This window comes from Rhyacophila brunnea, unplaced genomic scaffold (genome assembly GCF_057557595.1).
Source record: "Rhyacophila brunnea isolate RB1 unplaced genomic scaffold, BYU_Rbru_1.0 scaffold_14, whole genome shotgun sequence".
Classification (NCBI taxonomy): domain Eukaryota; kingdom Metazoa; phylum Arthropoda; class Insecta; order Trichoptera; family Rhyacophilidae; genus Rhyacophila; species Rhyacophila brunnea.
Window position 1 is genome coordinate 24122920 of NW_028232796.1, and position 14337 is coordinate 24137256.

The window sequence follows — 14337 nt, forward strand, 5'->3', positions numbered from 1 at the left end:
CTGTCACTGATATCGGGTGTTGGATATATTTCAACGGCTTCAAGTCGGTTTAATATTCAATCAGGAAACTTTTCTAGAACCGCTGAACTCCCAAATTGTATAGCAGGAATGTCCAATATCTCCAAAAGTGGTCCAAAATTGGTAGAAAATTGGTATTTTGAAATACAGTACACTCAGTAATCCGCCGCTCGATTATCCGACAACTACTATAATCTGCCGTTATTTTTACTAGTTGAAAGCACAAAATCAAGCTTTATAATTTGCCGGTATTCGATTTTTAAATTCAGTAATCCGCCTCGTACAAATATAAAACGCAGATGAGATGGGTTTAATTTGGAAACTTCTCCTTCGTAAAATATACGTTCATCGCGAAGAAAGTAATGTACCAGGGAGGAAAGTGCCCAAGGACCGCATCACAATTATGCCCTTCTCCAATGCAACCGGGACATACTAATTGAAGCATTTGGTCATAGGGAAAGCCAGGAATCCTAAGTCATTCAATAATATCTGCTTCACTGAACAACTGGTTGTGTCAAGTGATTTACTGTTGAATATTTAATTAATAAATATGTATAATTTAGTCAATACTTAATTTTGATTGTATATATATGTTACGCCGAATGTGCGAAATTGACTATCACATGAAATGGGCAAAATTTTGCCTAAATCATGAAAAATGCAAGACCGTTGCCTTATTCATGAATTAGACAAAATATCTGGTGAGTGCGTGAATTCGGCAGAAATTTTTCTGCCTTTTTCATGCATTGGACAAATTAGATAGTAGCGCTACGGTGGTATTTTTTGCAACTAAACTAAATGTCTCAAATGCTTATGGATTGGTCAAAATGTACGTATATTATCTATGGTCAAAATAGATGGTCGCGTTCCGGTGGTGTTTTTTGCAACTAATCAAACTAACCAAATGTGTCAAATGTCATTGATTATAATATAAAAATATACCAATCAATAACTACAATGACGTTCATATCCATTTACTATGCGCAAAAAAATCTAGAACTATAATATGATAACGGAAAACTTTTATTAAAAGGTATTTTCGCGATTTGATTCGTGCTTGAGTATCAATCATGCAATGGTCGATTGTATGTTTTTGATAGTTTGTTGACACTTGTTAGCTAACCTCAAAATGGACATTCAGTTGAATAATTCAGAATGACAAAACCTAACTTAACCTAACCTAACCCAACCTAACCTAATAATAATAATATTATATTATGTCCAATTATAACTAATAAAACCATCCGTATTAAATTTACTTTTTCTACTGTCATGTTGACAGTTTAAGAATTCAATGCCCTGGCGAATTCACGTACTAGGCAGAAAATTTACCTAATTCATGAATAAGGCAACAGGCTTGACTATTACATGAATTAGCCAAAATTTAGCCCATTTCATGTAATAGTCAATTTTGCACATTCGGCGTAACATATATATATATATATATAAAACCGTAATTTGCTAGTACAGATTTCTCAAAAAAACTATTTTTACGAAATACCTGTTTTATTTTTAACATATTATTTTGTATGCATACACTATAATTCGCCGCTTTCACTAATCGGTCACTTGTCTGGGGGGTGGCGGATTACTGAGAGAGTACTGTAGTCAACTTACAATGGTAATAAAAATGTCTACCACTACACCATAAATCTCTATGTAAGTAAGTAGCTATTCGGTTGGCTACTTTCAGGATATTGCTACAATCAATGGAGAAATAACTAGGAGATATAATTACCCTGAGAAATCGTTTAGGAGTGACAACAGAACTTGTATTCCACACACCACGGCGTGTTTCTTTATATTGATTGGTGCAGCAAACATGGAATCGAGCAGGCCTTGAATAGTCGTTTCCGACGTGCATGTCGTGAGCAATGGATTCTCAAAATATTTTCTGTAACAAAAAATGTGCATTATAAAGCATTCCAATTACATATCAAAGGTAAACTTTGGTGATGTCGAATGATAGCGATAAAAATAGCAGCAATTGGAAAGCAATTTTGTAGAGCAAACTGTTATCATTTTGCACATTCTTTCAATTGCAGAGGATTACGGTAGGGGCCTTTAACCCGGCACCTGCCTCAAAAATCGTATGACGCACCATAACTACGCATGAATTTCATTATCGTCTTTGTTCTATACTAAAAAAAGCAATAAAAAATATGTCACAGCTCCAGTCGAGAACCCAAAGCCATTAAGATAATTTCGACACACTAAAAAACCGTAATAAATCAGTTATAATATCAGAAACACTCGAACAAACGAATGCTATCCAAATTTGAAAGAACTTACCGCAAGTCGCCATTTTGTAGCAACTAGTTAGAGCTCTGCGCGGTGTGTAATATTTCGACACTTGTGCATACGTTCTCACGAATCGAGCGTTACTAATTTTCAAGTGCATATCGATAAATCACATATTAATGTCTTCGGGTTGAGTCGTAAACAAATATAAAGGGGACCCTTTTAATATATTTAAACTACACAAACACTTCACTTATTGAATATTATTGATAAATTAACACGAACTCACATATTTAAAAAAAAACAAATACAATAATAAACCTATTTTAAAATTCTTTAGATGTGTGATATATTTTAAAGCAAGGTGACAGACATAACGCAACATCACACGTTGGGCACATATAGCGAGAGTTTTGTTTTTTTCGGATTTTTTTTAGAATTCCCGCATACGAAACATCTTCTTCTAGGCTTATCGGTATTTTGTGTCGGTAAAATGTATTCTGGCAAATGTCCCGTTGCACTTTTGGGCAATAATCGTACGGGATTATCGCTAGTTGACGCTGTCGGCTTAGGCAGGGGTGCATTTGAAATTCTCACACAATATTTGTCCACTAGTTGTTTTATTACACAGAGTTGAAAATCGCCCAATGTTTTTTTGTCAGATTTAATAAATTTATATAAATAAAAAGCATTTAATAAATATAAGTCGATCATGTGGAATGCGACCTTTTTATACCACTTGATCGATTTTCTCATACACGACAAGTTGCTAAGCATCATGTCGGACTTATCTACCGTACCCATATTTTTGTTATAATCTATAACACATTTTGGTTTTTCAATGTTTTCGCCAGTTCTATAGTTCACTTTTCCCATTGGTCCAAATGATGCATCGTGGAGGGTGGATAGCATGTGAACATCCCTCCTATCGTGCCATTTCAGAGCCAAAAGTGGACTATTGTACTTAGCCTCGGTATCTCCCTTTTTCAGTTTGCTGAACTCTGGCATATCTTTACGATTTTTTCTCACTGTACCGCAAGCATTCGTTTTGTGAGAGTGAAGGTATTTAAAGAGCGCCGGACTCGAATACCAGTTATCACACCATAAGGTGTGACCTTTCCCGATATGGTCTTTCATTAGCGTTGTCACTACCGCACCGGAAATACCGAGATTTTCATTGTCTTGTATGTCAGTCCCTTCCCCACAATAAATTATAAAGTCAATGATATATCCTGTCATTACGTCACACATCACAAACATTTTTATTCCAAATCGATGTCTTTTGGAAGGAATGAATTGTTTAAAAATTAATCTACCCTTAAACACGATTATGCTCTCATCTATGCAAAGATTCTGATACGGTATCATCGTTTCCCTAAAAATTGATCTTGTGTGTTCTAACAGTAATCTAATTTTAGCTAGTCTATCATTTGAGGCGGTCACACTAGGATCAGAAAAATGAAGCATTTGTAAAATAAGTTGGTATCGATTTCTAGCCATTATTTTCCCAAAAATGTCTGCATGCAGGTAAGGATCGGTACTCCAATGTTCCTCTATCGACGTGTGCTTATTTCGAGTCATCAGCATTGATACGGCAAAAAATGTATACAACTCCGGCACTGACGTGTCTGTCCAATTGTGTGACCGCGATTTCGGTCCGAGGTCTCCCGCACTGTACGAATGGTTAAAAAATGTATTCGTTTGGTTCACTATTTCCGACATTATATTTTTATTCAAAAAATGTTCAAAGAAAAGACATTCGGGAGAGGATTCGTCCAAGTCGTTCGATGTCACGCCAGATCGACAATCATTGAATTCGTGAACTATTGGAATATACGGACCAGTTCTCCAAGACCGCAAAAATTCAATTGGCTCGTCAGAGTCCGTATCGTCAACATCATGATCAGTCTCATGTTGTTCCAATTCCTCTTACGACATGTCATAATCTGAGTCCAATTCCTCATTAGTACGCACATTTTCTTCCTCCATATTTACGCACTATAAAACTATGAAATGTTTTTAAAATGTTTAACTACAGTATTAAGAAACGCCAAATCACAGAAACCATTAAACTCACACACCATAGTTATTGATATCAGTATTAATTTTCACATTCACTAAAATGGGACACGGTAGACAGTACAAAAAGTATTTTAAAAATCGCGATAAAATAAAATCATACGTTCAATAGTTAATCATGCCAGTTTTAATGTGATAAGTACACCAGACAGCAAAAAAAGTATTTATCAACGATTGCGGTAAATATTCAACTTGTATGCGATAAATACAATCCCGCGCAATGGCCCGCTCGGTTGAAAGTCTGTCGTATACTGCGCAGTCGCGGCGCGCAGTTCAAACTGATTTCTGTCGACCGGCAAAACTTGGCCGTACGAATTGGTTCGAAACTTTGGTGATTATTTTATATTTAGAACCAATGCTTTTAAAATATGTCATAGGTGGCAGGAGAAGGACAAATCAGGCCAAATTTACGTGAAAAAATCAGTCCCGTATGATAAATATGGACGCGGTGGCATCGATTTATACACATGCGCATTGCGAATTTGGCCGATTTGTACAAGGTGTGTGACATCGGCGCCGGCCGGGTTAAACAAATAATGGACAGCTCATAACAGGCAGTAGAGCACAAACCCACCAATATTGGGAATTCAATAGTTTTTTTACCCTCTTAAAAACGATTTAAAAGGAATAGTAGGTACAATCCTTAACCGGTTCTATGCCTTTAGCGAGTTATCTCGCCTGACTTTAAACTCAAATTACTAGCCACTGTTGATTGATTTGCATAAGCAAAAAATTAAACACACAGTGACATCTGTTTGAATAATTATGAAATACTAAGCCACAAAATATCGGTATTACGATTGTAGTAAGAGCTCTGCTTTACATTCAATGTGTGTTGTTAAAAATCTGCGGCCTGTCAGATACTGCCATAGTAATATCGTGAGGCATAGAAAAGGTTTTAAATCAATTATAATTTAAATTCAAATTCCATCAAGAACCTCAACCAATAATATTAATTTCCTATCAAGATTTGGGTCAAATGTTTATATAAATGTTTGGATATTTCATGGTTTCCGGTACTTTCAGCAACAATCCGAGCAACATTTGCTGTCCCATTTAACTTGCAGTAGAATTTTTTGATTAGTATTCATATTCATTCACTTATACTTTAGCACATCTCTGGAGAATGGCCTCTGTAATGTCGAGAAAGGAAAGAACACACATTGATAACCCAAATACCATGTACATAACAATTCAAAAAATATAGATAATACGCACGTATTTAAACTGTTCTCCCTGCCGTTCTGTATGAAGAAACACATCAGATCAGCAGCATTTTTACACCGGTTTGTTAATAATCTAATTTCTGTGGTATCTGACTTGGGAGTCGCCTTTTCTTCAACTATGACAGGTTTTACTGAAGGCTTTGCGTCCCCTTTATCATCGACAGTCTCTCCTAATGACGGAGATGGGGGGTCTTTTGATTCTGGCAATGTATCGGATGCTGTCAGTTCCGCTGCCGGAACTATTACTTCCGAAGGTTTCCCATCAGTTTTATCGGTGACTTCCCCCGAGAGAGAAGTGTCTTTGGATACGGCGGCCGCATTGTTTTGTTCCACTTCTCCGTTGACGGTTTCATTTTGCTGGTTGAGACTCTTCTCTGCAGCGCACTCGTCCAGGATCCGCGAATACTCATCGTCCGCTTTCGATGGCCGAATTTTCAAGGGCACGTTGGTGCCGCAAATTATTCCTACTATATTTTCAATTAGCCCCTGACAGTTCAGCCACTGAAATATAAATAAAATATGGATATTAAATAAAATTATATTATCGGCATTTTAAATTTTATTATATATTGTGGGAAAATTAAAATTTTTTTTTTTTGTCAAATTAACATATTGTCACTCAAATGGCATAGCATAAATAAACACGCCGACTTTACGCCAAGCGAGTTCAACGCGTCGATGAATTTTGGTCGATCGCGTTACAGGCGCATAGAAAATGAGTCATGAAAATGTAAAAAAATGTGTACCACAATTCTTGACACTGCGGGCATATGAAACTGTGATTTTCGATTGTAGTACTAGTTATTGCTTATAATTTGAATACAATATGGTAAACTGTTTGTAGAAAAAGATGATTGTTTCATATTGAAAAAAATGGTAATATGTTAATATGAACAAAATAATATAATATGTACAAGTGAAAAGTTTTATTTACTGCATTGCATTTAAAGTTAAGCAGTAACTAGCACTACTATCGGAATTCGCAGTTTAGTGCCGTGACATGACTATAGACAGCCTTGGGAATGAAATAAGACATGTTTTCATGCACTCAATCCTTTTCAAGATTATAATACACAGAGAATATTTGTATTTAAGTAGGTATAAGGAAAATGAGATAGAGTACCACTAGTATATCTGCTTTCATGTCATCGACAGACACCTGCGTGATGTATTGCAATGAATTCATAATGGCCGACGTCCCAATGTGCTTCAGAAGGTTTGGCAGGAAGGCGGGACAGCTCTTGAAAAATTCAATCACCTGAAGGCACATCACCTGGTAAGTGTACCAATCCTGCAACATAATTCAATTCTAATTTAATCGAACAGCAGATAAAAGCAACATAATTGTTCTGCTATAGATACAGATATTTTACGGACTACAATTATTACAATATTAAGCCGTAACGTTAAGACTAATGAATTAATACAGTCAGACTGTCGGGAGCCCAACACAAAAATTCCAACATGACATTTCTCGATAGGGTCAGACAGGTCTCGACAGGTCAGGTCAGGAATCAGAGTCAGGAATCGTCTTGCCTGCTCGTGTAATTTCGGTATTGTGTTTAATAATAGGGAAGGAAGGTGTCTTAGTAAAAGTACCACGTTTGGTTACCTGGTGTGCAGTACTGTGGGCGAAAAATACTTGGATGGTTTTGGCAAAAAATGAGGCCAGTAACGGATTCAACGGAGGGTCGCAGTCTGTGAAGGAATAAAGCTTTCCCAGCGCGTCCGTGTTGCCCGCCATGTTTTCACTAAACGAAGGAATCTGCAAAACACATTACTTGTTACATTACTTGAACATGGCTCAATATCCCACCTGTTTTGACACAAGCAATATTTGGCGAATCAAAGCTTTTTTAATATACGTTTTACTAAGTTAAATCCTGGCAAAACGCTGAAAGAGTAATATATGTATTTCGCATGACATAAGGAAATTTTGGGCAATTTGCATTAACTTTTTCTAGCATAAGCACGAATGTGTGATCTTCGTGAGTCTTTTAAGTTCATGCCAAATATAAAGAGGTGATTTTACTTATGCGGTGATTGTAACCGAATTGAATGCGTACACATTCAAAAGACAGTAATTTTATTTGTGCGATGATTGCATAACAAGTATATGTGGAGATTGTGATTTCTCAACTTTACATTATCACGAAATTACCTATTCTTGCTAATTCTTTTTCATTTTTCGACTCTTTCCGGTAAATTTTTTTTTCAAAAAATAATTACAAAAACAACATGAGTGCATAAAAGCATAATTAAAAATTGTAGTATTTTCTAAATGCAACAAAATTGGCCAGCAAAATTAAAGAGAGATATGTCGGTGTACTTACTCGACTAGTGATGATATCACAGGCTATTGCCGAATGCCTATACCGATATCTCATCTCCAGGCTGGCCGGGGGCTCTTCTGTTATTAACTTAATCAACTCATGGATTATATTCGGCCGAACCAAACTGAAAACAATAAGTAAAAATTGCACTTAGGATTTACTTCATAGACTGGTTAAGAAATGGGAAATTCAATTGTTTGGAGTCACTCGGATACCTCCATTTGCCACTTCGTATTAGGAAAGAACGATCTAAGTACAAATGGAAAAATATTCCTGTCGTGTCCATAGCGCAGTGTTGTACATATCAAATTTTATTTCTCTTTAGATGTATTTAAGATAGCCACACATACAGAAAAAAAAGTACAGTAAAACTTGGATTATCCGGATTGTACAAAATACATAATATCAACAGATAAAACTAGCATTGTTGTGCTACCATTAAACGGCAATTTGGACTTGCATTGACAACATTCAGGACGTTTTTGTCTAATAAATATAGCGTTGGATTTCAGATATAAAAAAACAGTAAAAAATCACATAAATGATTCACTAATCGTTAAATGTCACAGGCCTGGCAGCTCAGAGCGTAATGTTATGTAACATCACAAAATGAAGAAGTCAAAGGGTGTATTTTCATGTGGTTTATTCCTAGCAAATCTTTAGCGTCAAGACATGAAAACACAGCACCTAGGTACAAAACCAGTTTCAAGCAAATAGAAAAATCCCGCTATTTCTTATTGGGAAGTCAAAGAGTCCTATATATTAAAAAAAAAAATATAGGTATAAGAAGTCTTTCTGTAGCATGATCATTAGTAAAATTTCTTCTATGGATAAGGTTTGAAGAGAAACGTTAAAACGCTTAAATCGAAAATAGACCTTTGATGACTGTTTGCAGAGAAAAATAAGTTATCGGTTTCCACAAGAAAATTGAATCAAAGGATCTTTTCTAGACGGTAGATTGAATTGGATATCTGTAGATCGACTGCATAATCTGCAAACCCGCTAACTCCGTTTGGGAAAGTTGTTCAGGAAGGAGATAAAACATAATGAATTAACTATCGAGCGGAATTTAACAATTGCAAAAATAGACTTGAAATTTTTTTTAGCTTCCATTTTATATATATAGAGCGGAGTTGTTCCATTTCCAATATTGGAAATTTGGTACCTGCAGTTGGGTGTTATGTTTGAAGATCGATAACACATTTATTTATAGGTTTAGGAGTTTGAAATTTTGTGTAAGCATAGAAAACATGCTTTATAACAGAATGTCATAAAAATCTAATTTTTGGTCAAAAGTGCAATTGACAGGTTTACAGATTAAGCCGTCGAGATGTTTCTATATTGATAAAATCATGGAATAATTTTTTGAAGAGTGTTAGTAATTTTCATATTCTACTTCCTCTTGATTATCCGGATCGTCTTAATCCCCGTTTACTCTGAACAATTAAGATTCTACTGTAAGTAATTCATATAAAATTTGGTACCAGAATTTCAAGTCTGCTTAACTATTCTGTTCCTAATTTGAGACAACTGAGTAGTTCTCCAACACTGTGATCTGCCACGGCGCATTACTAACTACTGTACGTCATAAGATGCCTTCATTATCTTCACGTCTATACGATTTGCTGTGATAAAAGTACGAACATTTTCAGCATGGACATTATACAATTTCTTTTATTTTGTCTGATTTTGTCTTAAACTGTCAATTCATGGTGGAACTGCATTGTAATTGTTGTTTTAATTTAATTTTTTATTTAATTTAACTTTGCAGTACTTATTCCACTTTTAATCAATAAATTAGGACCTAGGATTATTAAATTAAAACAACAAGACATTATACAACATTTTGAAACAATGAAATAAACAATTAAAGCGGCAAGAATTACTTGTACCATAGACAGGAAGCATTTCTATATTATTATTTCAGTATTGACAGTGCTTCTGGCAACAGGTGAATTCGCAGAGACAGAGAAGCATTTTTTGTGCATCTCTTGTTGACAATAATTTTGTTGGGTCCTCCATGTTAATAGACCTATGTTGATGTAACTTACGGTCGAGTTGTTTTTGTGTTGTAGGCTTGTTTGTACCGACATATTAAAAAAGTGAGATGTATTAATTTGAATATGATTCTTTATTACTGACCAGATTATGGAAGAGATTTTGAAATGTGCATGTTCATTCTGTAGCAGTCTATGCTCACTGAAATTCTACAATTAACGAAATCAAATCTAATTAATGTGAAGGCATCTTATTTTGTATAGAAGGTAGTAATGTGTCCGACAGGTTACAACGGCGGAGAACTAGTAAGCTGTACCTACTCCTAATTTATAGGTCCGGTCTTATATGTGTATTGTGTCAGTCAAGGGTTCTCTGCCAAACTAGATTAGTAATCACGGTACAGTTCGGTTATGAGGAATACAGCGGAAAACACATTTTGAAAATACCCGATATACTGGATTATTTGTTAGTTTGGGTTAGTTAAGGTTAGGTTAGGTTAACCTAACAAATATTCCAGTATATCGGGTATTTTCAAAATGTGTTTTCCGCTGTATTCCTCATAACCGAACTGTACCGTAATCACTACTCTATGACACTTCCGGCACAACGGTTAAAAATCACTGAATCAGTCAATTTGGTCAAGAAAATTGGCCTTATGACATTTGAAAATTTAGTCCAACTTACAATTCTATGAGCTTTTTATTCGACGCCTGACACTCCGAAAGGATGTCATCTTGGTCCAATAACTCTGAGAGAGTTATACTCTGAAAAAAGAAAAAAATATATGATTTGTGATTCATATTGACTAATTCAACACTGGTTTATCCGGATAGATTGTTGCTATGCATTTGCAATGAGGTGACAGATTTATAAAGCGACGCTTACGCTAATCATCCAACGGCGTAATTAGAAAAAAAATGAAGAGGGCAAAACTAATAACCTGTGTCAAACATGGCCTAAAAATCATAGTCATAGCAAAAATAAATCGACGAAATATAACAGATAACGTAAATAATTAAATCGTACAGATTCATCAAGACTAAGCGACAGTCAGATATTTAATGCCAATTGAGAAAAAAACCAATTATCATTGATAAGTACTACATTTGACGTTCATGCCCCAGTCGTTGTGGAAAATATACCTAGCATTTTTGCCAACTTTGGAATGCTATCTGTTTTTAAATAACATGCCCGTGAAGATCATACCTCGTTTTCCAGTAGAGTATTAATGGACGTGGGAGTCTGGTGATCTATCCAATACATTATATTGCACTAATATGTAATGGAAAATAAATTAAATGTGTATACGTTTAAATTACTAATGGAAAAAAGTAAATTCAGCAGGCAGAACATGTCACTCATATCTACTATGGAAAAGTGTGTAGATGAGCAATCACGAACTTTACTTCTGAATAAATCAGCGCTCTCGTGTCGTAAAACGTCAACTAAAATTTATAGGTAGATTCATTCATAGGTAGGTATTATTTTAGTAGTTTTTTTTTAACTAAAAAAATGACATTAAAAAACACAATCTCAGATTTTTCGTGTAGGTATTTGTCTGTTTAAGATAGGTAACTGAAAATAATTAATACTAGAATCTACTCCATTGGCAAGGACGAGCCAAATGTCCGAGGACAATCGTCCGATTTATATGCTCTGCAATGACATTAATATGGACGAAGCATCTAGAAAATAAAATGACACTCACTTTAATGTGTCGGGTCTGCCGGATGGCGAAATTCATATTTTAATATCGGTATCCTACGCTCAAATGAACATTCTGCTTGCAAGCGGTCTGGCGACACCGCTGGGTCTGCCCATACAAAATTTCTGACTGTCAGGTTTCGACTCCACCGTTATTATTGTGTTACAAAATGCCAATGTGCCTAGTTAAAAATTGTAAAAAAATCTACTAAACACTCCAAGAAAGATGGGATATCACTTTGCATGTGTTAGTATTATTTATTATTTATAAAATGCCATTTTAAGATATTGATGAATGTTTATGCAATGCAATTGAATGACAGGAACCATTGGACAGTCAGTCGCCTGTGATTCGCTGGGCTCACTTGCGTCTAATCTCCGAGAAGTCGTAAGTAACCGAGAATCTGTTTCTAACGCAATGAGTCATGACACTAATACGCCATTACAATAAAGGTTATATTACTATAAATTCTCGAAGCTTGTATCGCATAATGGAAACGGATACGTCAATGGTCACGTAACATCTACCTATACATCTGTGAATGACTTTCATGCACAATTTCTCGTGAGCGCCGGGTATGAAGTGAGTCGTCCATTTAATATGTCATTGGTCCAAACAGTCCAAAAAGTCCAAAAAGTCCAAAATTATACCGGTGCGCTGCAAACGATTTGGAACTAAAAAAATAAAAGGTGACTGTGGGCGGCACTTTGCCTAGGGACGTCATAGTGAGTACCTACCTATGAAATCCATCACATACAATAATATTGTCAATGGATCGATTGCATTAAATTTGATTGTTTATGATGAAGTAAGGTATGTACCTATTATCTATGGATTCAAATTTGAAACCATTTTCATATCTATGCCATTTTCAAATGTGTCAGTGTCAAAAGTCGAATGTGAAAACTTCCAAAATAGGGTTTTGGGTAATTGTGGCGCAGAGGTGGACGCGAGCTTTTATATATTTTTTTTCACGAAATCAGTTTATTCCACGTAGACAATTATAATAAATACCCTTTTCTGTCGGCGCATTGGCTTTTCGATCCAATAATCGTTAATTGAAAATTTGAAATTTTCATACATTTTGATACACCATTATCACAAACTAAGATTATATGAGGTAATATTAGGTTGGGGTACGTTAGATTAGGTTAGGTTATGTTAGGTTTGGTTTGGTCTAAAAAGAAAGTTGTAAAATCTCATGTCCACCTCTGCGGCACATTTACCAGGTTTTGATTTAGTGGTTTTATTAATTTAGGTTTAAATTTCCAGTTATCTTCATTAAAATCTTCCAAATGGATTCATGAAGACTATAAAAAATAGCCATTTGATTGACGGAGTTTAAATTAATCTATTTTATTTATGTACTTACTTAAATGTCTGCAAGTGCAATTTTACGATGTGTTATTGTTGACCATGTGCTAAATCCAATCTCTAATTCTATGAGCCAAGTCCAATGTCGCATCTTCACCTTACATGTGACGAGAGGCTGCATAGTCCGTTCTCTCATGCCCTCATTACTTACAAAATCATATTACCGCAGGTAACTATTAATTGTCAAACCTCAGCATATGGATGCTCTGTAACTGACACTTGACAATTTCTGTATTTTAGAAATAAAACTTGCAAATTGAGGTAGGTCCTTTAAAATTTTATTGCACTTTTATTTTATAGACGTTCGGATATTTTCTCCCCTAACCTAATTTAACCAACTAAGTTAATCTCAATAATAATTATTAAAGTGGATGCATTTTGTAGCAAAGGGCAAAGACATCTGACTTAAATCTTCAGTAATCACGCTTATTGCAGTCTAGGTAGAATTATTAAACTATACACGTGCATGCTATCTGTGCTCCTGTATGGTTGTGAGTCATGGCATATTAACAAGCTTTCGAGGTATAGATTTTTTAGCTTCGAGAATCAATGTCTCCATCGAATCTTAGGGGTGCATTGGTATGACCGCATTACAAGCACTGGAGTTCGTGAGCGGACACGGCAGCCCCCGAAGATTGGAATAGTCACGAAGAGACGCTTTATGTGTGTTCCAGATGCCACGGAGAGTGTGACACTCCGTACCCTTGTGGCGCAACTTCAAGGGTTCCGTCGCTGTGGCCAACTTTCCTTCGTCCTGCAAAAGTGCTAAGAAAGCGACATACGCGTTGCATGTCTTGTATGATGGGATGTGCGAGACGTGAGAATTTGAATTTAGTGAGACAAAAAATGTTACATAATTATAAATGTATATAATATCTGTACCTGAAATTATTTAGTATATCGTATGTCAAAAAAGAATGCTTCTTATAAACATAATTTAAGATTTTTCTATGGCTTGATGTTTATAAACTCAGTTTTTTAGTAATAGGAATTTGTATGTGTTATGAATAGACACAAAGGGTGAATTGGCTCTGAAACATATGATATTTTCGGTGCAAGATTTGTACTTAATTATTCTTGACATACTGGCTCTGAGCAGTGTTGCCATATTTTTCTATGCTGATTATAGTACAAATGCGTAAAAATTAAAGTATTTCTAAAAAATATATAGTACAAGAACATTTTTCGTCTTGAATCCCTCAAAATTATAGTATTTTGGTATATTTGGCGTAAAATTATAGTATTTTACATTTTTCGCGAAATCAAAATTATAGTATTGTACTATAATTATAGTACGGTTGGCATCACTGGCTCTGAGGTAGATATATAAAAGTATATATCAGAATATCCCTTACGATTCTAA

General features: G+C 35.3%; 1 protein-coding gene across 2 annotated transcripts in view; it reads right to left on the reverse strand.

The window, feature by feature from the left end:
- The window catches only part of fmt (phosphatase 6 regulatory subunit 1-like protein fmt), a 28356-nt gene extending 17080 nt beyond the window's left edge, over positions 1-11276 (reverse strand). For both annotated transcript variants that reach the window (XM_085942077.1, XM_085942076.1), the window contains exons 1-7: positions 11102-11276; positions 10580-10659; positions 7898-8021; positions 7177-7329; positions 6688-6855; positions 5557-6065; positions 1757-1912 (exon numbers count right to left, since the gene is read on the reverse strand). In XM_085942077.1, coding sequence (XP_085798203.1) covers positions 1757-1912; positions 5557-6065; positions 6688-6855; positions 7177-7329; positions 7898-8021; positions 10580-10659; positions 11102-11158 — 1247 coding nt within the window. In that variant the 5' untranslated portion in view covers positions 11159-11276. The remainder of the gene's footprint in view (positions 1-1756; positions 1913-5556; positions 6066-6687; positions 6856-7176; positions 7330-7897; positions 8022-10579; positions 10660-11101) is intronic.
- Positions 11277-14337: the final 3061 nt, after the last annotated feature.